The 26070-nt window shown below is 36.3% G+C and overlaps 2 protein-coding genes across 3 annotated transcripts; both read left to right on the forward strand.

The window, feature by feature from the left end:
• Nucleotides 1–6324: 6324 nt before the first annotated feature.
• On the forward strand, nt 6325–7056 carry LOC140991802 (uncharacterized). The gene has a single exon (XM_073461970.1). It carries the CDS (start codon nt 6325–6327, stop codon nt 7054–7056), a length of 732 nt encoding a protein of 243 aa, XP_073318071.1.
• Nucleotides 7057–18120: 11064 nt separating this feature from the next.
• Nucleotides 18121–20816, forward strand: LOC140990982 (sm-like protein LSM1B). Of its 2 annotated transcripts, none has more exons than XM_073460881.1 (5): nt 18121–18499; nt 19496–19564; nt 19652–19767; nt 19854–19916; nt 20399–20816. In XM_073460881.1, the coding sequence occupies exons 1-5, from the start codon at nt 18481–18483 to the stop codon at nt 20474–20476; spliced, it is 345 nt and encodes a 114-aa protein (XP_073316982.1). In that variant the 5' UTR covers nt 18121–18480; the 3' UTR covers nt 20477–20816. The 2 variants fall into 2 exon arrangements, with proteins under 2 accessions (XP_073316982.1, XP_073316980.1); XM_073460879.1 differs by having other exon boundaries at nt 18121–18441.
• The last annotated feature ends 5254 nt before the right edge of the window (nt 20817–26070 follow it).

Consider the following 26070-nt stretch of genomic DNA (forward strand, 5'->3'; position numbering starts at 1 on the left):
TCAAACATAATATTTATGATTATAGAGAAACGAAATGTTTGAGGAGGAGAATTTCGAAAATTATGAATCCGAACTTAGGTTCGAGAAAAATAATTTACAAGGATTATTCCAATATTTTGGAATATATACAAGATCATCTAACTATTGTTAGATATCAGGAGCAGAAAGGGATTTCTCAGAACCTTCAGGTAAACTTATGATTCAATCTAATAAGTTTATGGAGATAGTACCAGATTCCTCTAAGCTCTCTTTAGATCTTAGAGAAATTCAGAAGACAGTACAAAATTATGGCAATATGCTATATTTTTCACTGCAAAGAGTTGAGAAAATCCTTGAAAACCAGGAAGAAATTCTTGGAATAATAAAGGATATTCAAACAAGAATTCAGAAACTAGAACAACAGCCCAGTTCTAGTAAAAGAACTTCAGGAGGTTGGTTACCACCACCATTTGGTACTGAACCTTTGTTACATCAACAAGGAAAAGCCAGAGTAGTGTCAAAACCTTTGACTGGAGAAGAAAAGATGATCAATCTAATTAAGTCTGTCTCAGAAAAGAAATTTATCTGATGACAATTCTAGAAAGGATTGGTCTAGAGGATCTACAAGAACTTGTGGAATCTTTCGCAAATCTCAAAGTTGTAGATCTGAAGATGGATACAGCAGGAGGTGAAATACCTGCTATAGCTTGGTCATCTTCTCAAGAACCACCAAGGAAAAATGTGGGATCTCAGAATACAAACATGAGAGAATCTCAATCTGATTTCCATACTGGTGGAGGATCACACCCAGCAGGAACAAGGTCAAGGAGAAATCAAATTCCCTTGCACCAAACACCCTATAGGAAAACTGTTTTAGATCCTATACATCCTTACAGGATTATGCTTGACCTTGATGTATTAGATTTTAAGAACAGAGAAGAACTCATAGACGATTGGACATCTGCTATGAGAATCGCAGCAGGTACACTCGATCTCAACAGAGAAAGATTAATTAAACTCCTAGAAATGAGTCTTATGGGATCAGTGAAAATTGCTTGGGATATGACTTCGGTGGAAACCAAGGAGTCAGTCTTAGCCTGAGAATCTCTAAGCGAGATAGCCGGAAGAATGGCTACCCTTTTTAAAGCTCAATTTATAGGGGTAGATTATTTTAACAGTCAAGATACAGAGAAGAGGAAGAAATACACTCAAGCTCTGTATAGTCTTGAATTACATGATATATGTTTAGTGGATGAATACATTATGTTATTCACTAAATATAGATGGAATTCAGGGGCGAAGAAGATATAGCGATGCAGCTATTCTTCGCCAAGATGCCAAGTCCTTGGAGAGAAATGCTCATAAGGGAATATGTACCTGAAAATCCAGATATATTGGCACGAAGAGCCTCTTTCCTTAAAGGAAAATTGGCGGAATGGTGCCATATGGCAGCATTATAAAAGAATTACAAACGCTTAAGGAGTATAAATAAACGAACTTCTTTGTGTTGTAAAGAAAATGATCTTCCAACAATTATTGGAAGTAAACCACAGAAGCATAAAAGGAAAAGTTTCAGGACTTATCCTTATGCTAGAAGTGGAAGAAGTTCTTGGAAACCAAGAACAGTATGGTCTAGACAGAAATCCAGATTTGACAAAGAAATGAACTATTGAGAAGTAGGACATCTTCTTAGGCATCGAGTACATCTCGAAGTACAGGAAGAACACTTACGAAGAAAACTTTCAGAAGAGCTCATACCCGAGCTAATGAAAGTTTCAAAGACTGTAATTGCTGGACATGTGGAGTAAGAGGTCATATCTCAACCAACTGTCCAGAAAATGAAAAAAGAGGTAGTAAACGCTTCGATCCAACTCCGGATATTGAGGAAGCAGTTTATTACCAAGATCTTATTCAAGTATACCGATTTGAGGACATTGCCTCAGATGAGAGTATATATGAAGAAGAAGAAGAAGTCTGAAGTCAGGGAGAATCCGACGGAACTGAATCGGAATCTGACTGAAGAAGAAGTGTTTCGATACGAAACACATGAGGATTTGTCTGGATTCTTTAGCCAGACAACCATATCTCATTACATGGTTCAAAGAATCATGAAGGAAAATCCTAGTCTTCAGAGATATCAAGGATTCTCTACAGGACAGGTAGAAAAGTTCTTAGGAAATCTTGGCCTGAAAAACAGAAAGCATCATCTGATCTATAAAGTTTCTAGAAGGGAAATGGCAATCCCAATGGAACTTACTGGAAATAGAATGGAGATGCAGTTAATTCTTTCTGAAGAAATTAAGAAGGAATTACAAAAACTCAAGATCGAATTAGCAAGGACTATGTCCTAGATTCATATTGGAGCAATCCAGATTATGATAAAAGCTACTATCAAAGAAGGTATAGATTCACCCATTGACATTGCTATATGCGATAAAAGAATGGGGAACCTTCAAGATTCAGTACTGGGAACTATCTCAGAAAATCTCTATGCAGGCAAGATTGTAGGAGTTATCTATCCAAGGATAGCCTACAACCTGACAGATCAAAATTTCAGTCGAGCCTTGACATTACATCAAAATTTCAAGGAGAAAATACTGATGAAATAAGGTAATATGCCATATTCTATTACCTATCAAATCTCATATGCTCTATCTAATACACATCATTCAGAATTGTTTATTAGAAATTAGTTCATTGAGATACCAGAGATATTTAGAAAAGTTGCTCAAGCAATTTATCCAGAAAGATGTGAGTTTCCTTTAATACAAGAAACAGATATCCAAATACAAGACAAACCGATTCTACAAAGGAATCAAAGTCTTAGATTGGAATCAAGAAGACTATCTTTTCAAGGAGATATAATTACAAGTTACAGGTGGGGAAAAACACCTGTCCAAGAAACCCAACAGGAACTAAAAAGCTTTTCAACAATAGGAAAGCTTAGAGGCCTCGAAGGGTGGAAGGAAGTCGAAATAGTATTTGATATTACAAAACAGAATAATCAATTTCCTTGTAATACCATTTACTATTTAGAACAACCTATGATAGGAACTTACCAAGGAATGATCCAGGTTGGAGAATTGGAAGTTCAAATCACAAGAATTCCAGGGAAAGAACCAGATCAATTTGTTCTTGGACTAGAGTTTCTCGAGGAATATAAACCTTGGAAACGTCTAGAGTATGAAATGGAGTTTATGGCAGAAGACAAGATTTGGAAAATCCAATGACCACAAGCCCATTCTCGATATACATTCCAGTAGGAATGATATATGAACAATATAAGGCAGAATATTTTGCTGCTTATATTTATTCAGGCGCTGGAATTTGCACAGCAAAACGAGGAGTTTTTCCAACAAGTTTGGAAGAAGAATTACCCAAGATTGCTGGAAGAGATTTTCTAGAAGAATCTTAATCTTATGTAAAGGGATTAAGATGACTGAAATCATGATTGGAAGTGCTGGGAAAACACCTTTGTACAAGGTAAAAACACCACCAATTTATTTTCATGATACAGGAGCTGATATTTTGCTAGGAAACAATTTCCTACAAATGTTCAAATCCTATACTCAAGAAAATGAGACTAGAAGATTAGTGATTACAACTCCTTGTAATCACAAAGTCATAGTCCAGAGACTAAGAGAGGCATTTTACAGAAAATTGTCAATCCAGTTTCGCAGCAAGCGTGGTGATTCAAGACAACTTCTGAACCCAAAAATGAAAGATTCCAGAAGGTTCGGAGAAACAATGCTCCAGTTAAGAGCAGATAAACATCTCCAACCAGAAGAAATAGAATACCTTAAGATAACTCTGTATAAGAATGAAGTAGAGTTTGAATCTAAGGTATCCTTAGAAGATGTCAAGAAAAGGATCAAAGAAAATTACAATGAAGATCTTTTGGCATGGTGGGACAGAAATCAACTCAAAGCTTGCCTTAAAATTAAGGAAGGCAAAGAGTATGAATTTTTCCGTTGCAAGCCTATCCCAATGAATATCATTGATCAAAGGGATAAGCAGATTATAATCAAGGAAAATTTAGACCTTGGTTTAATCAAAGCAGGAATGTCACCATATAGCAGTCCAAGTTTTCTGGTAAGAAATCATGGTGAGATAAAACGAGGAAAACCCAGATTGGTTATTAATTATCAGGAAATTAATAAGATTCTGGAGTTTGACGGGTATTTCATACCTAGTAGAGAACATCTAATAAGTTGCATACGTAATGCCAAGATATTCTCTAAGTTTGACTGTAAGTCTGGATTTTATCAGATTCGGATGCAGGAAGAAAGTAAGAAATTTACAGATTTCTCCACACCTCAGGGACATTATATCTGGGAAGTATTACCAATGAGATTGGCTAATTCACCTCAGATATTTCAAAGAAAGATGGATAATCTTTTTAAAGATTATTTTAAGTTTATGTTTGTCTATATTGACAATGTTTTAATCGCATCTAAAAATATGGAAGAACATGTCAAACATTTAGAAATTTTCTCTAAGGTTTGTAAAAAAGAAGGACTGGTTTTATCTGAAAAGAAAGCAGTCATTGCCACAAGAAAGATTGAATTCCTCGGAATTGAAATCCATGAGTCCGGGATAATTTTACAAGAACATATAGTGGAAAAGGTGCAGAATTTTCCAGAAAGTCGCAAAGACAAGAAGCAACTTCAAAGTTTTTTAGGAGTCGTTAATTTTGCTGTGATGTTTATTAAAAACCTAGCAAAACACATAAAAGTGTTTAGTCCATTGTTGAAAAAAGATGCTAGATTTATATGGGCAGACGAACACACAAAGAGATTAGTTCACTTAAAGGAGATTTGTAAGAATCTTCCGAAAATGGCTATTCCTCAAGATGAAGATGATCTGTTATTGTATACCGATGCCAATGATCATTGGTGGGCTGCAGTTTTAATAAAGCTCACACCAGATGGAGAACAGCCATGCAGATACTGCAGTGGACTCTTCTCAGAGTCAGAGGTCATAAGATGACATATCAACGAAAAAGAATTCTATGCAGTAAAGAGAGCTTTTGAAAAAAGACCATTATTTTTACTTGCAAAGAAATTCACTTTGAAAGTTGATAACACACAGGTGAAAGCTTTCTTAAGGAATAGAATTGAGTCTAAACCTGAGAAGGCCAGATTATTAAGATGACATGCATTATGTCAAAATTATATTTTTGATATTGTGATTATTAAATCTCACGAGAATATTCTTGCAGATTTTTTAACAAGAGATGGACAGCATTGATATCGATGCTATTATCAAGATGCAGAGGCATTTGAGGGAACACCTTGAAATGCTTCAGACCGAGTTTAACAAGTTGGCCTTAAACGTAGAAGTTGCGGAAAGGCTTCAACGAGCAGATAAGAGAATTGTCTCTGATTGAATCACAGGATGTTTACAGGCGTATACTCAGCTATGGTCTGTAATACAAAGGCCTCTCCTGCAAGGCATTGAGAAACCATTGGTTTCCCAAATGGAGAGCTTTCGAGTACAGGACTCTATACCTGGAGCAGGGGAATCAAGTACCCCTAGCACAAGTGTTAAGTCGGGATCATCTCCAGATGAGTCAGCTAAAACAAAAATTGAGACTCCAGATCTTTATCTCGAGTCTTCAAGTCAACCCTTCACCTCGGGGATTGAAGAGGGAGATATCAACCTTAGGCCTCGTACTGACAAAGGCAAAACTAAGGTTTGTACTAATGAAGCTACAATTTCTCCATTTCAGGTTTACCAACAGAATTGGGAGAAATTAAAAAAAATTGACAATTCATGGGTAGAGTGTTGCATATTGTGATCTTAGCGCTGCGGCGCTGTATATGTAGCGCCTAGGCGCTTGAGCTTCGCAAATTCAGGCGCTGCGACGCTAGTTTGTAGCTCCTAAGCACTCATCACTTTCACATAGCATATTTTTTTTTAAATAAATAATATTGTCTATAATATAATATTATTATCTATATTTTGTAAGTTATGCCAACCTTTATTCTCTTTGAGTACAACGACGAATGGGAAATTAAAAAAGATAATATATTTAAATGGCGTTCATGGCCGAGTGGTAAGTGGGTAGTGATTCCTTTGGATTCTGATATTTATTCTATGGAATATATAGAAAGTGAAATATACAGAATTATGACTCTAGTTGGCACAGACAAATTGAAATTTAGTTATCTTCCTGATGTGAAGCATTGCAATATTCGTCTAATTTATATTGAGGATGATAATGATTTGAAAGAATACATATATTTTGGATGTGCAAAAGAAAGACCTGTACTTCATGGTCATTATATATGGCACTTGTCACAAAATATGAAAATTCGTTGAAAAAAGAAGGGTTGTACCGAAATGTTTATGCGGTTAGCAAAAATTTACAAGCAAACCGATTTTGATTTGGAGTACGAAAAGTTTAAGAAAATATATCCCGATGCTGCAAAGTTTTTAGATGAAAGTGATTCATTGGATCGATGGACTCGAGCATATAGCCCAAGATCTCGGTATAACATTATGACAACGAATGGTGTTGAATCAATAAATGCAAGATTGCGTGAAGAAAGACAACTTCCAATCATTGCACTACTAAATTCTTTGCAAACATTGACTACATCTTGGTTTTCAAGGTATCGAAAAGCATCCGTCGCATCAACAACAAATTTCACTCCACCTATTGAGTCGATTCTGAGTGAAAGGTTTAATATTGGTCGGGGATATCAAATTTATGAGCTGGGCCGTCTTGAGTTCGATGTTCGAAGTGCTACAAACAGTGACATTACAAACAGTGACATTGTGGATTTGGAATCGAAGAGATGTACCTGTAGAGAATTTGTTATTGACAAGATTCCATGTTCTCATGCAATTGCAGCGAGTTACTTTTGTGATGTTAATTTTTATTCTTTGTGCTCAAAGTATTATTCTGTTATGATATGGTCTTTAGCTTCATCTGAGCCAATTTATCTTGTTCTGAATCAGAACGAGTGGCCACTTGATGATATGTTAGTACTGCCACCTGTGATTAAGAGAAGACGTGGAAGAAAAAAAACAAAACAAATTTCCATCTGTTGGAGAATTTGGAGAAGATAGTATTGAATGATATGTAATTTGTTTGAATTTAAAGACAATCGATGTGATTTTATTAATATGTAATGTGTTTGTGGTGAATTTTTAACTTTGGGTCGAGGAGGTGGTGAGTAGGTCGAGTGGACAAGATTGTAATGTGCGAGGTCGATTTTTAATTTTGGGTCGAGTGTGTAACGTACCGTACTTTTTCTACTTAAAATTTGCGAAAAAATTTAAAATTTTCTTAAATAAAAAGTGAACATTCAAAATTCGATACAAGAAGTAAACTGTACGTCTCTCAAGTTGGTGCAACAAAAGATTTGAAATTTAAAGTTTGACATAAGAAATAAATGTTTTCATATAACTTAAAACATGGCGGTCCTCGGGTTTAGCCTCCCGCTCAGTCCAAGCCTGCTCCTTGGTCCCCACCTCCAGCCTCCTCATAAACATCCTCACCTGCATCGATCAAGTCTAGTGAGTCTAAAGACTCAACACGTATAAACTGGAAGTAACGAATAATACGTAATAAAACCACATGCAACTTCAAAATAGAGCTTAAATACTTGAAACTTGAACTTGCATATCAAAAGCTTGAACATATGTACATACATACATGACGTGCCATCAACATAAAACTTTTCTTAAACATGTTTGCATACTTGAACATACATAACTTCATCATTTTGCATAGAGGCGTGTTTCAAAGCAAATGACCCATACATAATAAATGCCTGATCAGACAAACCAAAGTACTGGGCTGACAGGGACGTATCCACTGCCACATACATGAGATCCCCGTTCATGCTTTAACGGGTGGATTGGTCCCCGTTCATGCTTTAACGCTTTCCAATCCTGATCTAAACCCGTTCATAATTTAACGGGGTGGGTTGATCCCCGTTCATGATTTAACGGTTTCCAACCCCATACATAATTTGGTCACAAGACATTTACCATACCTCAAAAACTTGAAAATAATTTCTTGCACGTCAACATACTCATTTGGCGTTGAGGGATTCGTTGGATATCGTTTGGGGCCGCTGCTGCAACATACTAATGCGAGTTCAAACACTTAACTTCATAACTTAGACGTAGGAATTCGTGCTCACCACCGAAGTGCATAAATAGCTTATGTCGTTCTAGTTCGCTCGGGAATTGACCTCTTTTAATCGACGCACTAAACCATGACATAGAACCCCAAAACAATCAATGTAGTATTCCCAAAAATGAGAGTACACGGACCCCGTGCACCCTTCCGGATCAGAGTCCGTGTAGGTACTGTAAAAGCCTGCTCGAAAAGAAGTGAGGACACAGACCCCGTGCCTGGGTCCGTGTAAGGGTCCTTGTAGACTCTGGAAAATGACACTACGAAAGGAACAAAGGCACGGACCCCGTGCCTTGGTCCGTGTGGGGGTCCGTGTAGGCTCGCAAAAATGGCACCAAGAAGAAAACGAAGGCACGGACCTTGTGCCAGGGTCCATGTCCGGGTCCATGTACCTGCGTAATTTGTAACCCACGAAAAATCTCATACTTGCGATGCTTATCATTCTAGACTCGATTTACGGACCATGAAAAGACACCCCGAGACCCATCTTAGCATACCCTAACATTGAACCAAACTCGTACAAACACCCCAAAGCAACAACATCCACCCTAAGACACATACAATTCAAAAACACGGCAATTGACACCAAAAGCGCTTCCTATGACTTCTCATGAATACAAGCGCCTATCGACACAAACCGGTACTCCAAATACCAAACCAACATCATACTAAGCATACCTATACGCATCAATGATCACCCGTCGATCCCCAATGAAGCCTGCAACAATAAAACTTCAAGAACGCATCAATATCATAATTTTCGGAAAAATGCAGTTTGAGCAGTCCCACAAAAAATGCCATAACTCACTCAATGTTTATCCAAAATTTTCAAATTTTATATCAAATCGAAGGTAACAAAAAGTTCTATGATTTTTATGTTGAAAGTTTTCTCAAAATCCTGACTGAAAATTCGCAGTATTTAAAAAGACAGCAAAAACGTGATTTTAGATCCAAAAACGGTTTCAAAAGTGATCTAAACATAATTGCTCAAACTTCTACACAACATTCACATGATTTTCATACAAAATACTTTGCAACGCATACTATGACATGATCGATGCAGAAAGAAACAGTATATATGTGCCTTTTGATGATTAAAATACCGAAACGATGATACCGACACGGGAACGATGCGAGGCTTGATCCGGGACGATGGTGGCTCGATTTTCTTTGAAGAGAATCAACGAAATTTGCTGGGAAATATAGGGGAGGGGCGGCTGCTGCTCTTGGGAAGGAGAACTCTAGGTTTTCTTTCTTTTTAAATAAAATCTGAAAATAAGATGTGTAGAGTGTGTTGTGTGTTTTAGTGTGTGTAAAAACATGTAAGTGTGTGTGAGTGTGTGTAACGTGTGTGTGGGTTTTTAATTAGGAGAGATTTTTGCTAAAACAACTAATTAAAATGCTAATAAAAAGTTCAACCCACATTAATTTTAAACAAACTCCTAAATTAAAATAACACACCCAAAAATGCTAATTTTAAAAGCTTTAAACTCTTAAATAACTAAATACATAAATAAGGCTTTTAAAAATGCTAAACTGAATAAATTAGTAAAAATGCCCCATCCTTAACTAAAAAATAAAATACTCCATTAAAATTGACCAAAATCGTCACCGGGTGTTTTCCTCAATCCCGCCTCGAATAATCGCCCAAAACATGAAACTTGAAAAATATTTTAACATGCATCATATAACATAAATAATTTAAAATAATACATTTAAATAAATCATGCATGGTAAAAAATCAATTAATCAAATGATTTAACAATTAAATAAATGAATGGGTTATACGTGTACAGAATTTGGGCACTACAGAGTGGGTGGTAAATGGTTCGATTTTGGGTCGAGTGGGTCGAGTGGTGGTGTTTAGGGTTTGGTTTAGGGTTTTTAGGGTTTGGGTCGAGTTTGAGTCAATTTGGGTCGAGTGGGTAGAGGGATTTTGAGTTTTGATTATTTTATAATATATAATTCACTTTGTATATGATTAGAATGTAAATATATATAAAAATTTATTTGTGTAAATATTTTAATATGAGTTATATATTATAATTTAAGTATGTTAGTTAAAAAATTCATAATAATAGTAGAAGAATATATCCCTTATTCTAGCAATGTGGGTTGAATTTCTACTCGACTAAAATTCTTAACAAATTTTATAATTCCACTAAAATTCTTAAAAAATTTCATAACAATAGAACCTAAAAAATTCATAACAAATTTCATTACATGTTCACTTGACTGAATATATACCGAAGCATATGAAATGAATGTTTATTGTATATCAATGTGTCGAGCATATTACTCGTGCAAGAACATGAGCCGAGCCTTCATGACTCTCGACCCACTAAGGCTCGACCCAAATTAAACCACTTGACCCAAAATTGGGTCGAGTGGGTCGAGCCACTACCCAAATTGGGTCGAGGGTTGAGCCAGAGAGAGATATTGTGTGGCTCGACCCACTCGACCCTGGCTCGACCCACACGACCCCGTGAATTGGTTTCATTGTTTAAAATAGATACTCACACGACCCCGTCCTCGACCCAATGAATTGTTTTCATTGTTTAAAATAGATTGAGTGTACTAAAAATGGATCACATAAATTAACTAAAAATCAATATAAAGTATCATATAATTGTTTTAATCAAACGACCATAATTTATCTCAAATACAACAACAACATGCCTAAATTCTTGAATCTTCTCATCGTTCAATTGATAGGCATTTTCCCTGAACATGGTATAAGCTGCTGCCGCTAAACAATAAACTCCACATTCACCGCTGCAATGAAAAAACAAACATAAAATATACATTGATATACATTAAAAGAATAATGAAATAATAATTTTTAAAATAAAAAAAATTAACCTGATTTTTTGAGTAGGAAAATTATCTTGCCTAACTATACTCCATCTTTTCGAAGCATCAACACCCAACATATGTGGAAGCATAAGCGACAAAGGGTTAATAAATTTAAGCAATGTCTTGCCCGACCTATCTACGCTGCGGTCTGAATCCATGATTGTGATCTTCTTACTGTTAGGCAAAATTTTTTACAAAACCCAATGCCCGGGAAGATGAAAGGATATCAAAATTATTTTGGTTTTATTCCATGGAATAGCCGGCCACTCACCAATTTCTGCTCTCACATAGGACATCAAACATTCTATATTATTCTACCTGCCCTCATTGAAAGCATTCGAAATCAGCTGATGAAAATCGACGTCCATCAATGACACCTCCTGTGACATTAAATGTGAGTACGTCCTTTGTAATTGGAGCAACCCTCGACAACATTCTTGAATATTCTGAAAGTGATAAAGTGAAATATGTTAATTACTAACTCAACGTAATAAACAAAAAAGAAAATAAGAAAAAACTTATTGTCTCAGTCAACCAACAAGAAGGTGTCCCCCCCCAATTCACCAAACCATGTGCTATCGTAGGATGGGTATAGCCCAGATATCCTCGTATTTTCCATACAAGAACTAATCTCAGCACTTACTCGAGCCCACGATCTATTGACGAACATTCTAGCTCTTTTCTCAAAAGAAATAGACATCATATCATTCATAAGAAGATGACGCAGTTCCTCGTCTGTCATAGGCTCTTCCTCCACTGTAAACAATCTTAACTTATGCCCCGAAGTTTTTTCAAAAGCATGAGTCAAAAACGGATTGCTCACAAGTCGAACATTTGGATCCACCTCATCTATTCTCATAAATGGAGTCTCTTTATATGTTCATCTTGATGTCTCGCCTTGATTTGGGAGAATAATACATACAATTTTTTCATTTTTCATACTAACAATTAAAAATCATATAAATATCGATAAGTTAAAAATCGTATAAATATCGATAAAACTTACCAAAATTGGCACTCATTGTATGCAATCTCTCAAACATATCCTTCAAACTCGAGATATCGGTCTACATATTTTTCAATAGATTCATGATATCGGCATGATCCTTTTGTATCTCCCAACTTTATCCTCCAAACTTGTTAAACGAAGGTCATACATATCTGCAACAGATGTATGATCTCTATGCATAGATGTATGTATCATGTCAGTCAATGGAGGAGACGGTTGATTCATGTGCGAAGGACTACCAGATGACCGAGAAGATTTTTAGACTTTATCTCGAGATGAGCTGGAGTATGTATACGTGAATGGTCGGGGAAACCGAAGATCTTCAATCTGTACACCCACTTCATCCTCTGCGTTGCCCAATGGATCTTGACTGCACACTACTTTAATACACTGGATAATCAACTCCGTAATGCGATTGATTACCACATTATTAGTGAAACGTCTGCTTATTCGTTTTTTTAAAAAGTACAATTTTTTTTAGTTTTCAGCCTATACATATATATACACATAAAATACTTTTGCACCATTTTTAAAATTTAACATCCAACTAGAACTTGAAAATCCAAAGGGAAATAGTCAAAACAGTAAATCGTAAAGCGTTTTACCAAACCTAAAAAGTAATAAATGTTGAAAAGTGTAGTCCATACTAAACCTCTCAAAATCTCTCAAAAACATAAACAAAATGTCGTAAAAATCTTTAACTTAAAATCATAAACTTAAATGCGGAAATAGAAGCGCTGGTCCTCGGGTTATGTGCACCGACAGTCCAGCAAGTCACTCGTCAAGACCTCCAATACCATAGTTATTTATATCGCCTGCATCATACACACCTAGTGAGTCTAATTACTCAACACGTCCTATCTTTGATAACAAGTTATACGTAATACAATTAACATATAACAGTGAAAAATACTTGTACTTAAAATATCATTTTCTTAATAATGCATAAACTTTAAACTTAAACATTTTCAAAAACATAAACATATCACATAAACATATTCATATTTATATCCATATTCATATTCATATTCATATTCATATTCATGTTCGTGTTTGTTGAATTAAGATTGTGATTGTGACTCGTATTCTTGATCGTATTGGGCGATGGATCCATCTAAAGAAAACCACAGTACTGGGCGGCGGGGACACCACCAACACTCTCACCGGTCAACTGGGCCTTGGCCAACGTATTAACATATTAACATATCATGTCATTGGAAATGCGATCGTCGGGCTTCCTCTGGGGCCTTCTCCGGTAAACGGGCTCCCTCTGGGGCCTTCTCCCTCACAATATCTCCAATCGTATTCGTATCAATGGAAACACGGTCGTCGGGCTCCTACTAGGATCATAACCCTCACGTTATCTCCAACATGTAGTAGTCACAATCTCTTCACGTCCTTCAACATGTTATCATCACTTAATAAAAATCATGCATATACATATCGTTTTATTTTTGAAATCAAGCATGCAACATATCTTTTAAATATCCCAATTAAACCATAAAAATTCATGAACATTTAAAAATCATAATTTATCATATTAAAATCATAAGCATCCATAAACATTTTAAAATAAACATTTTAACAGATTAAAAATCCGTAAACATTTAAAATAAACGTTTTAACATATAAAAATCACAGAAAGCCATAAACATTTTAAAATAACATGTTAATATCATAAACATTTAAAATAACATTTTAATGTATAAAAATTTCATAAACATTTTAAAACAAACGTTTTAACATATTAAATCCTAAAAATTCATAAACATAAACATTTTAACATATTAAATCCCTAAACAATTAAAATACATAATTTAACATATAAAAATTCATAAACATTTAAAATAATCATATTAGCATATAAAACAGCATTCAGGACACTGCCATGACGTTTACTAATTTTTAGGTGTGAAAAGACCGTTTTACCCTTAGACGTAAAATTTCACGTTTTTGACTTTTTTTTAATTTCATTGACTCTAACATGTTCCAAATAATTATTTAAGCCTACATGAATTTTCTCATATTTTTATTTAGCTTAAATCGAGGACTTTTAAATTAATCTTTAAATATGAGGTATTAATGCGTTTTAATCCCGACTTGAACCAAACCTTCATATAAAATTCTCAAATTAAAAACTTAGAATTTTAATAATTATTTGAGCTTAAATATAATTTTCCATAATTTTATTAAGCTTAAATCTAGGCGTTTCAATTAATTCGTTAATTAGCGTTTCGTGCGGCGATTAAATCCCGAATAAATCTAAAACTCGTTATTTTGACCCCAAATTTTAAACATAGCATTTTTATGATTTATCCTACTCTTACAAGTCATGAACCACCCCCGTGGACCCTTGGATTTAATTTTAGCTTTATTATTTTTGTTTTTGACACCTTATCGAACACATTGAGCCATCTCCTAATTTACCCGAGCCACGCCCGAGCCACCCTGAGCCAAAACCTAGTCAATCCACCTAAGGTCCCTACTGACCAAGCCCAGCCTGAAATACCAGTCCTGGCCCGCTCAAAAACTCGTTGGAACTCAACCCAATATTCTGCTGTGTTGTGCATGTGTATCCTAGGGACCTTAGGACTCCTATCTAGACTAGGACCCCTTCCAGCCCTTAACCACTTGACCCCTCATGACCATAACCTACCCTGGACCACGCCCAGACCAAGCCCAGACCAGCCCAAGCCCCTGGACGCGAGCAGCACACCCCCTGAACACAGCAGCAGCCTGCACGCAACTTGCTGCCCAAAGCTTCCCTCACGTTTTCTGTCTTTGGCTCGAGCCACCTCGAGCCTCCCTGCACCAACTCATGACCAGACCCTCTAGGAACCCTCCTAGACCTATAGAACCATTGGACTCAGCCCCAAGCTTGAAAACCGAAGCCCCTCCACTTCTGCACCAGCATGGCCGCGAGACCCACAAGCACTAACACTCTTGTTTTCTTGCTTAGCCCCTTACCCAACGAGCCAACCCATGAACCAGATCCTCAGGCACCTTCTTAGGACCCTAAGGACCTACCCTAGCCCAGTCCGAAGCCCCTGGCCGAGCTACAACACCCTACATAACCTGCTGCACACCTGCGCTAATCTCCCTTGAAACTCACGGGTTGGAGTCCTAGCTTGCTAGGACTCCTTCCCAGACCTGATGTTCGAGTCCTAGCATGGCTAGGACTCTTCCCTTGACTCAACCACGTCCCTAGATAGCCCTGGTCCCAAGCCGAACCCAAGCCCAGCAGCAAATCCCCTCAATCGAGCCCCTTGATCACCCCACAACAGATTTTGGTTCCAGCCTTGTTCATGTGTGTGTGCAGCTTATTGTACATGTTTCTAGGCCCTTAAAATTGTATAAAACAACCCTTAATCCATACCCTAATCATGGCAGCCCCTTAACCACAAGAACTTCATGATTTATGGATTAAATTACATGTTTTAAAACCCACCTAAGGTGCTTGTGCGAAAATAATAAGTTGTAACTTGTTTTCATGCAATTTCATAAACAAATACATAATATGGTGTGATGATGAGTAAAAGGAGAATATGGCGTGCCTTTGCGTATTTAACGCACGAAAAACCGTTGACGATTGAAGAACGACGACGCGGAGCCTAGGCTGAATTTTCCTTTGAACTCCCAAAGCTTTACCCTTGATTTTTAAAACTTCTCTTGACTAATTATGTGTGTGTATCGTGACTGTGATTTGAGAGAAGAGTTTGGACTTAGATGGAGTGTGGGGCGTGGGGTATTATGGGTGTGGGGAAGGGTTTTGAGTTTAAATAATAATTAAGAACACTAACAAAGATTTAGGCCAATTAGGAAAGTTAATTAGGCCCATTAGTGCTTAATTAAAATATTAAAAATAATTTTGTTTAATAAAGTTTGTGAATTTATTTGTCGGATTGCTAAAACGTTTGCATTTTTGTTGAAAAACCAACACCGATAAAATTTACGCCCCGGCGTATAAAATCACCTCAAAACTCTTTATTTTCAAAAATAAGAAAAAGCATCACCCATATTTTAAATAATTAAAAACAATTATTTAATAAAATCATTTTCTATTTTTCAGCCCTCGGTCTCCGTTCCTCGATAGCAACTCGAATAACCTTTAAAAATATATTTTAATGCAACCATGTATAAAAATATATTTTAAACATGTCAATATGAACAACATAATTAATTTATGCAATTAAAACAATTAATTAAAATACAAGAGAATTTAATAATTGCATGCATGTGGTTTGCGTGGACCTTAAAATTTTCGGGGCGTTACAATTAGAATCAACAAAATCGCCAGTCATATAACGCGCAGACAATAGCTCCTTCGTGGTGGGAATGAGGATCCCCAAAATATCATATATTAATCATTAACATTAAACGTGAAAATTAGTTAACAATTAACAAAAAATTATTGAATAATACAAAAAGTAAATAAAATGATTTTTTTTTTGTATTTACCTTGATATATACATTTTTAAATGCTTTGTTCACGTCATCCATGGAAGGGGAATGGTTCTTGCTCCATTATCTAGTCAACCAATGACACATTCGAGGTATCGATACATTGGGACCTTCCCGACGTCTAACGAACACTTCAGCAATTGCTGAAAAATATACATAGGCCAAAATCTAGCACAAAAAAATAAACACATTTATTAGTATGATGTAAAATAACAAAGATATTTCATATAATGAACAATATTTACTTACCTGTAAAGGATGAATAAATCCACTTATATGGAAGCTACCGCACCCACTGAAATCTGGATCATCCCCACGGTATGCTACCAATTTTTCATAACTTCTGAACTTATTTTCAAGATCTTTTCTAAGTCCATAAAGAACTTCTTCGTAAGCTATTCTACCCAGAGATAGTTCATAAAACTATCAAAGTTATTAACTAATCTAATCCATTCTAAATCGACTGTATCATTTTTATTTTTTCTTTGTCTACCTAATACACCAACCACAAACAAAAGACAGGCCAATTTCAACTTCTCAATGTCTATCTTTTACCCTGAAACATTTTCTTACTCATCCATTCTATCTATGAAATCTTCCAAACCTATACAGTCTCTTCCACCAAAATGCCTCCACCTAAATTCATCTTCCTTAGGTATCACAGGATAAAAGTTTGAACAATTTAGGCCCGTCAACAAACAATACTCTAACAATGAAAACCGTAAAGGTCGTTTACGATATATCATCCAAAATTCATTACATCCACTAACGTAAGTTTGTCTACTCATCAAAAACCATAACAATTGATTCGAATTGTTATAATTCTTAGCACATATAATTAAATTACCGAATTGTGTATGCTGGACAAAATATTCTATTTCTTTCTCATTCAAAAATTATACAATTTTCTTACAAATCTCAACGTATCTTGATTCTAAAGTTAACTTACATTCAAAGAATTGATTTCTTCAAAGTTTAGTGGGGAAGTAAATCTGCAAAAAAAAAAAACAAAAATGTTACTAATTGTCAAAATTTAAAATTAAATAGTGTTTGTTCATTTAAAAAATTGGGTCCACCTGGGTCGAGCTCTTCACACGAGCTCTTCACTTCACACTGTGGGTGGAGCTCTTCACACGAGCTCTTCACAGTGTGAAGAGCTCGACCCAGGAGCTCAATCCGAGCTAGTGTGAAGAGCTCGACCCAGGGCCTGGGTCGAGAAGAGCTCGAGCTCTTCACACCTAGATCCAATCTCTTGGGTCGGGTTGATCGATGCGAATCGACCTAGTAAAATTCAAAATAAAAAGTTGATTTCTTACCAATAAGTGATTCTCTCGTACGATTTCTTACGGACGAATATTTTGTAGACTCATTGTTAGCCAAAAATCAAAACAATTGATGTAAGGAGGTTTGAGAAGAAGATGTTTTCTATGAAGATTGAGAAAGAATTGCGTGAGATGTAGATTGAGTTGAGTTGGGTCGCTTAAAATTTTTTTTAATTAAATTATTAATTTTATTATATATAAAATTAAAATATAATAATGGAAAAATTAATTTTTAAATAAATTTTTTTAAAAAAAAAGATAAATTATTTTCATTCCCTTTTTTTTTTAATAAACATTTTCATCAGTGCCATTTTCCTCATTTTCCCCCAAACTGAACATAGGATTAGTTTCTCACATCTGATTTTCTTCTCCCAAAAGACAAAACCTCCCGTTTTCCCCATATTCTTGAATTAGGGTTTTTGCAAGTTTACAAAGTACACGCTTTTTTAGTTGATACGTTTCCTTTTCAGTGGTGAGGGGCAAATTAAAGAAGGAAAATCTGAGCTGCCCATGCAATTTGTTTCATTGAACTTGTTCGATTTTCCGGTTAGTTTTTGGAGAATACCGAAAAAGTTGAAACCTTGTTTTGAACGCATCGATGTCTTGGGCAGGCCCGGAAGATATTTACCTCTCGACGTCTCTTGCCTGCTATCTTGACAGTAATTTTTTTCTTTCCGAGTATTTGTTGTCCACTTTTTATGAAGAGAATTGGAAGTGGTAAATATGTGCCTTTTGGGTTTTTTTTTTCCTTTCAAAAGATAAAACTCTTGAAGTCCAAAGTGTAGCGTATTATTTTGATAAGGTGTTTTTTTTTCTCTTTTGTCATGGGCCTTATATTCTTGTGTTTTTGAAGTTTTTGTTTGATTTTAGAGTTGTGGATTCCTGTTTCGTGTTTTTCGAGTTATGTATTAATTTTGTTTTGTTTTTGCCTCTTTTGAGGAGTTGGTGTTCTTGATGGGTATTTGAGATATTGTTGTGGTAAATAATTGGCTTTTTACGTTTTATGTTACCGAATGTTTTGTTGATTCTTACTTTTTTTTCAGCTATCTGCTTTAATTAAGCATGGTTGCCATTAATTTTTTAGTATTGCTTTGTGTTTTGGTTTCTGATTGCTGTGATATGCTAACGGCATAATTTTACAGGAGAAAATAAAGTTAAAAGGCTTCCAGCTTTGTCTGCAAAATCTTAGTTTCTAGTTTGGAGTGCCAAGATGTAATTGTGTCGCTGATTCTTGTAGTGCTGAGCTTCTATTTTTCTATGATATGATGATAAGGTTGTTGCTTTGATGAATGTCAAAGGAAATTAAGCGAGTTAGTGGTAGGAAAAATGGGAATGCGACAAAATTCAGTAAATTCTAATAGTTCTCAATTCTTACCATATAATACATAATTTATTTTGTTGATGTGCCTCACCATTAAATTTGATCATTGTTAAACATCATAGATTTCAAAGATACGTGTCTCATTGCTTACAACAGAGGTTGGATATATTTTTACTCTTTAAATTTAGACATTATTTGAATTGCAAGCCAGCGAGCTTATATATTCATAACCTCATGGGATATGTTTGTATTCTGTGCTTATTAATCTTGAAACTTAGAAGTTTCAGGGCTATTCAGTTTATAGTTTGTTACTCTATTACGGGGTAGGATCTGTTTAAACACTCTTGCAAACTTATTCTTACCTCCTGACTTTTAATGCTTTCCCTTTCCAGAGAAACTTCTTGTGTTACTTCGAGATGGGAGGAAACTATTAGGGATTCTTCGTTCCTTTGATCAATTTGGTATTTATTTTGAATTCTCCTTGCTTTTTTAGTCTTGCCTCATACTCCAGTGTCATCTCTCTAACTAATTTAATATTGTATACGTAGCTAATGCGGTTTTGGAAGGTGCATGTGAGCTTGTTATTGTTGGCGATCTGTATTGTGACATTCCATTAGGTCTCTATGTGATTCGTGGAGAAAATGTTGTCTTAATTGGGGAGCTGGTATGTGATGTTGTAATATTCTGAAATTTACTTTCAGACCGTTTTGTTTCCTCCTCACTTACAGGTGGTGGGATATGACTTTTCAGGACCTGGACAAAGAGGAACTCCCTTCACACATGACTTTTGTTTCACCTGCAGAGATAAGAAGGGTAAGCATACCCTCATGGTGTTTATTAATATCTGAACGAGACCTTCTTGTCATTGTTTTAACTGTGTTGTTTTGTGAGACATGGAAGTGGTTCTTTCTTCTCGTGTAAGTTCGAAAAGGTTGGAACTTCAAGTAGATTTTAATCAAAATAATTGTTCACATTTGTGTCACTTTTTTTTATTCTCTTCGGTGGTGGTGGGGTAACGTGTGGCAGGGCATTCTAAATGTGCATATTTTATGGTGATTGAGCATCTTGTGTATGATGAATCACAGCCGTTGATCTATGATTTTTTTATTGAACAAAATAATGCACATCTGTATACACATGCTTTTCCCCCTTCTAGATGGCATTCAGACTGAGATTAAGGTTTCAAAGGGAAATATTTGTGCTTTGACCTCACGTATCTTTTTTTCCCTCATCTTTAATGTGCACTTCTGAGGTACTATTGTAATGGCTCGAGTCCTTTTCCTCTGTTGGACCAGGCACAGAAAGCAGAAATGGAGTCTTCAGAACTTAAGGGGACAATGAAACAAAGGATGGATTTTCTTGACATGGATTGATTGAGGTATAAGGCTTCTTCCATTCCATGTCATGACGTCTGCAAATATTATCGCGGATGCTCGCCGCAGCCTGGGAATATCGTTCAGAATGGAAGATCATTTTGCTTGTGTTTTATTTCATCAGAATTCAACATTGTGTGTAGCATGGATTTAGAAAATTTAGTTCTATGCAATTGATATAGCGAAGAAAGACATTTAGCTTGATAATTTGGGATTTTGTTTGTGACTATGAATGGAGCTTGGCATTTTCAGTTGTGTGTGAGAAGTGAACTGATAAACTTGTCCATTTTTCATTTCCAAAAAATAAAGATGAATGATAGCTTTCAGTTGCAACTTAAAATGTTACACTTTGATAGTAGTACAAAATTAAAAAGGATACTTTTTTAAATGACTAAACCAATTATTTTGTACCTTTATTTTATTAAATTAAACTAATTAAATTAAACAGTCATGGAAAGAATTATATCGATTATAGAGGTATTTAAATTTCATGGAATTCATTATCATAAAAACATTAAAGTCCAATGTATCTTTTGCGGAGTGGTGATAAAAGAGTTCAGCAGATCCACAGAAAGTCATTTGCGATGCGATGCGGCTGTTGAACTCTTTTATCACCACTCCACCCTTTGCGGCGGCGCTGCTCCTGCTCCTTACCCCGCGCGTTGAAGCGTGGGTGCATGGGTACGCCGGGGAGATATTCGTCGCCAAAGGCAATGCTTTCGTTTTTCACGGTGGGAGTGAGGGGATTTACTCCTGTTTCTGAGTTTAATGAATCCTTGCCTGGCGTCTCTTTCATTCGGTGAATATTGCGTCCTCTTTGCTTCAGATTGTAATCGAACTCCTTTTTTTCTTCTCTCTTTTGGTAAAAAGAAAAATGCTTTGCCGAATTTGTTTATTTCCTTTTTTGTTGCGGTGTTGCATGCATCGAGGAGTCAACGGTAAGGGTGCCTGACATTTGATCTTGCGGTTGGGAAACCAGTGTTATCATTCTGAGATCTTTGTAGAAACTTGACTTTGAAATAACCTAACTCCTCGTCATTTGAACATACGATGAGATCGAGCGGGTTATGATTATTATATTCTTCAGAATTGACGTTTTACTTAGTTTACCTTTAGTTAGTCTGAGTTGTAATTGAAACTCAGTTGCCAATATTGGTTAATCTTAAGAGGGAGATTGTTTGCAAGTCTGCTGAATTGAAAATGGTCAAATTATAATGTTACGTACAGCTGCGCGTTTTGTTATAGGAACAACCTAAAAAAGTTGGTTAATTTTATGTCTCATGACTCTCATTGATTAACTTACTGCCAACTTGAAACTTAGCTTGTTTCGGGTGTACGGCTTTTTAACTTGCCCGCTGCAATGGAAGCCATTGGTGCTACGACCAATATTGTGAATGAAAGGAATATTTTATTCCTAATTAATTAATATTTTATTTTGCATTTTTAGATTGATTTGAAGTAACTTGATTATTAAATAAAATTTGTTTTTCTAGATATAGATAATCTTATTCTTGGGAATTATTCAATATAATTTGGGAACTTATCTAAAAGATGATATACTAGCTTTGAATAGAGTTTTATTCCTATTAAACTCTTGTTTTCCTTGTGTGCAAGATTTGAGTATTTATGGAAAGATATTTAGGGCTAAGAGGGGAGATCTATATAAAGAGATATGTAGAGAAGAATTACCGTGCGCATACTGGGAGAGATTTGCTATTGCCGCTGAAGCTTTGTTGAACCTGCACAAATTCAGTGTGGAAGATTCGCATGAAGAGTTTGTGTGGTTGACTCACATAATCACCGTATTGCTGATTGGTGTTGCCAATACTCAAGAACAATACTGACGCAGAATGTTCATTGAAAAGTGGTTTCGTTTGTTTTAAGCAATATGTTCTGATTTTATGCATCTAGTATTTAGTATTGATTTGTTTTGATGCATTTTAATTCCTTGGAGTGTCAAAAAATTTAGTTTTGTTATGTATCACTAGTATTGGTTTGTGTAAACGTTTTACATATTTGTCTAGTGAAGTTTTTGCCATGAGGCATCGCACAAGTATTCGTACTTGTGCATGATTTAAATCTGGGGTTTATTTATTAATGTTTACGAGTGTGTTAAAAATTAATTTTCGCTGCATGTTGTGCGCTTGTGCTGACAACACCAGAGCACAACACTAAATTTTGATATACACAATATATTTATTTCCTGTATGTTTATCCAACTATCCCTTTCAAGTGGTATCAGTTGGCAACGGGTACTAGATGGTTGGTCTCCACCGAGAACAGTTGATGATGATGGTGACAGCAGAGTCAAGCTTGAGAATGCTTGGACAAATGATGAAGTTCAGACCTCGAACTTCAACTCTAAGGCACTCAATGCCATCTTTACTTCGGTTGATGTCAACACGTTCAGTCTCATCACGAACTGCATATCTACTAAAGAAACATGGGACATTCTCCAAAAGCACTACGAAGGATCTGAAAGTGTTCGCAGAACCAAACTAAGAATGCTAACCTCAAAATTCGAGAGTCTGAGAAGGGAGGACAATGATTCGATTGTTGAATATGATAGGAGACTCTGAGATGTTACCAATGAAGCTTTTAGTCTTGGCGATCCCATGTCTAATGAAAGACTTGTCAGTAAGGTACTAGGATCTAGTCCTGAGCGCTTCAACATTAAGATTTGTGCCATTGACGAATCAAAGGACACATCTACTTTAAATCTGGAAGATCTAATGAGCTCTCTCAGAACTTTTGAGATGAACCTGGATATTCAGAAGCGAGATAAAGGAAATATGTTGCATTACAAGCCACTGATGACTCTGGGAATAATCTAATTCAAGAAGCAAATGAATCTGATCTCGGTGAGGAGTCAATCTCCTTGATTACCAAGAAGTTCGGCGATTACTTAAAGAGACTGAGAGACAAGAAGAAAAGCGTGTCAACACCGAATCCCTCTTTTGTCCCTTTTGAGAGGAAAAAGGTGCCAACCCCTACTCGAGGGAATTTTAAGCCAAGGAATGAAGTGATGACTCGATCAGAAACTAAAAGAATGGATTCCGTACAATGCAGGGAGTGTTCCGGATATGAGCATTATGCAAATGAGTGTGCTAATCGGCTTCGCAAAAATAAAAGCATGGCAGTGTCCTTGAGTGATGAAGATTCTGATGAAAAACTTGAATCCAGTAAAGGAGAAGAGTTTACCTCTCTATCTGCCATTTTGAAGAGCACACACCAACTGCAAGTCAATCTTCAAAAGTACTATGTCTAAATGCAAAATCTCTTAGAAACCCCGAACTTGACGATCACCAGAGATCTGAACAAGAAGAGCTTACTGTGGAGACTGTCCAGATAATGTACGAGGAACTTTATGATGATTGGCTCAAAAGAAATGAGACAAACTCCATGCTTTCAAAAGAAAACATTGAGTTAAAGGGCAGTTTGTCTCGTCTTGAAGTATTGTTGAGTAGGAAGGACCTCGTATTATGCGAAGTCAAAGATGATCTTGAGAAGGCTTCAAAGACTCTTGCTAACTTCAACTCAAGTTTATAAAAACTTGACACAATGTTGACTATGGAAAGGACGGCAGAACTGGCCTTGGATATGTTGAAAGTGTATATGAACATGGTGAAACGTCCAACTCTGGACCAAAATCTACAGTGTTTGTAAAGGGAAGTGAAGATTGTGCTGTCCCCTTAACTGGAAACTCCCCTATGGAGACTTGGTCAGTCTCAAAGGCGGCCTCTGAGCAAAATCTGAAACAAACCAGTTATTCCTCCTCACCTTCAAAAGTTCACTCCTCAGTGAAGATGTCACAATTCAAGAAGCCAGTGAAACCTAAGCAAAGAAAGCGACATTTTATCTGCCACTACTGCCAGAAGTCTGGACACATTAGACCTTTCTGCTACAAACTCAAAAAGGACTACTTGAATTTGCAATCAAATCAGGTGTTGCACAACACCAAGGACAACACCGCAATCAAGAAACCTCCCACAAAGAAAATATGAGTACCCAAAACTGTTATTCATTGCAATGTCATTTATACTTCTTTGAAAACTAACATTGCAGGTGCATGGTACTTTGACAGCGGGTGCTCACGTGACACGACCGGATTTAAAGAACATCTCACGGATTATGTTGAAGTAAAAAGTAGGCGTATAACTTATGGTGGTGGTGCCAAAGGAAGAATTGTAGGCAAATGAACCCTGAATGTTGACGGGCTTCCTGAACTCCACAATGTTTTACATGTTGAAGGACTTAACTCAAACCTAATAAGCATAAGTCAACTTTGTGATGATGACCTACATGTTATATTCAACAAAAATAATTGTGAAGTTTATAATGATGCAAATGTTTGTGTAATGTCAGGTGGTCGATCTGCTGAAAATTACTACAAATTGGGAGAAGGTGATAACTGCCAAAGTGCCAAGGTAAGTGACCTAAATCTCTGGCATCAAAAATTAGGACATGTGAGCTTCAAAACCTTGAAGAATCTGTGTAAGTTTGATGCTGTGAGAGGTATGCCTAATTTAAGTTCTGGTGATACTTATGTCTGTGGACCATGTCAGAAAGGTAAACAAACCCGTGTTGTGCACCCAGTGTTGCAACACTTCGGGACAACACAATGCCTTGAACTTCTACACATGGATCTAATGGGTCCAATGGATGTTGAGAGCTTGGGTGGTAAAAAATACTTGTTTGTATGTGCTGATGATTTTTCCCGTTTTACTTGGGTAAGTTTTCTTAGAGAAAAATCTGACACTTTCGATGTCTTTAAAAAACTGCATGCTAGAATAACTAATTTGCATGACGTGATGGTGGTCAAAATAAGAACTGATCATAGTAAGGATTTTGAAAATTCACTTTTTACCTACTTGTGCGGAAAAAAGGGAATTTCTCATGAATATTCAGCTCCAAAAACCCCTCAAAAAAATGGAATTGCTGAAAGGAAGAATCGAACCCTTCAAGAAATGGCTCGGGTCATGCTAAGTTCAAAGAGTGTGTCGAAAAGGTTTTGGGCCGAAGCTTTGAATACAGCTTGTCATATTTACAACCGTGTATTTCTAAGGAGCGGATCCACCATGACCTCCTATGAAATCATCATGGGGAAGAAACCAAACCTCAAATACTTTCATATCTTCGGTTGTGTTTGCTACGTTTTAAATGATCGAGATCATCTAGCAAAATTTGATTCCAAAAGTGATAAGTGTCTATTTCTCGGATACTCAATGAATAGTAGGGCTTATCATGTGTTTAACTTGAGAACCAGGGCAACCATTGAATCCATTAATGTTGTGTTTGATGATTTTGCAGATCTAAAAGGAAAAACCAAAGAGGATAATGTTGATGGACTGCTGGACTTAAGTGAGTCACTGACCAGAGGTGGTGTTGAGACTGGTGTTGGGACCAGCGAGACAACACCCAGCACAACACCAACATAAACTTTAATGATTGATGAAGGTGATGATGGGGCTAATTGTGAAGGGAAGGATAATCCAAGTAAGATTCAGAAGAACCATCCATCTTCACAGATCATTGGTGAGGTACATGATGAAGTTCAAACAAGAAATTAAGAAAATGTGGACTACCACAAAATG

Source organism: Primulina huaijiensis, chromosome 13, assembly GCF_012295235.1.
Source record: "Primulina huaijiensis isolate GDHJ02 chromosome 13, ASM1229523v2, whole genome shotgun sequence".
NCBI classification, from domain to species: Eukaryota; Viridiplantae; Streptophyta; class Magnoliopsida; order Lamiales; family Gesneriaceae; genus Primulina; species Primulina huaijiensis.

What these genes read in the sequence shown, in the direction of transcription:
- LOC140991802 (XM_073461970.1), top strand. Translation starts at nt 6,325, where the DNA reads ATGTTTATGCGGTTAGCAAAAATTTACAAGCAAACCGATTTTGATTTG.
- LOC140990982 (XM_073460879.1), top strand. Translation starts at nt 18,381, where the DNA reads ATGTCTTGGGCAGGCCCGGAAGATATTTACCTCTCGACGTCTCTTGCC. An exon ending in TCTTGCCTGCTATCTTGACA is followed by an intron (nt 18,442 to 19,495) that starts GTAATTTTTTTC and finishes TTCCCTTTCCAG; the next exon opens with AGAAACTTCTTGTGTTACTT. An exon ending in CACCTGCAGAGATAAGAAGG is followed by an intron (nt 19,917 to 20,398) that starts GTAAGCATACCC and finishes CTGTTGGACCAG; the next exon opens with GCACAGAAAGCAGAAATGGA.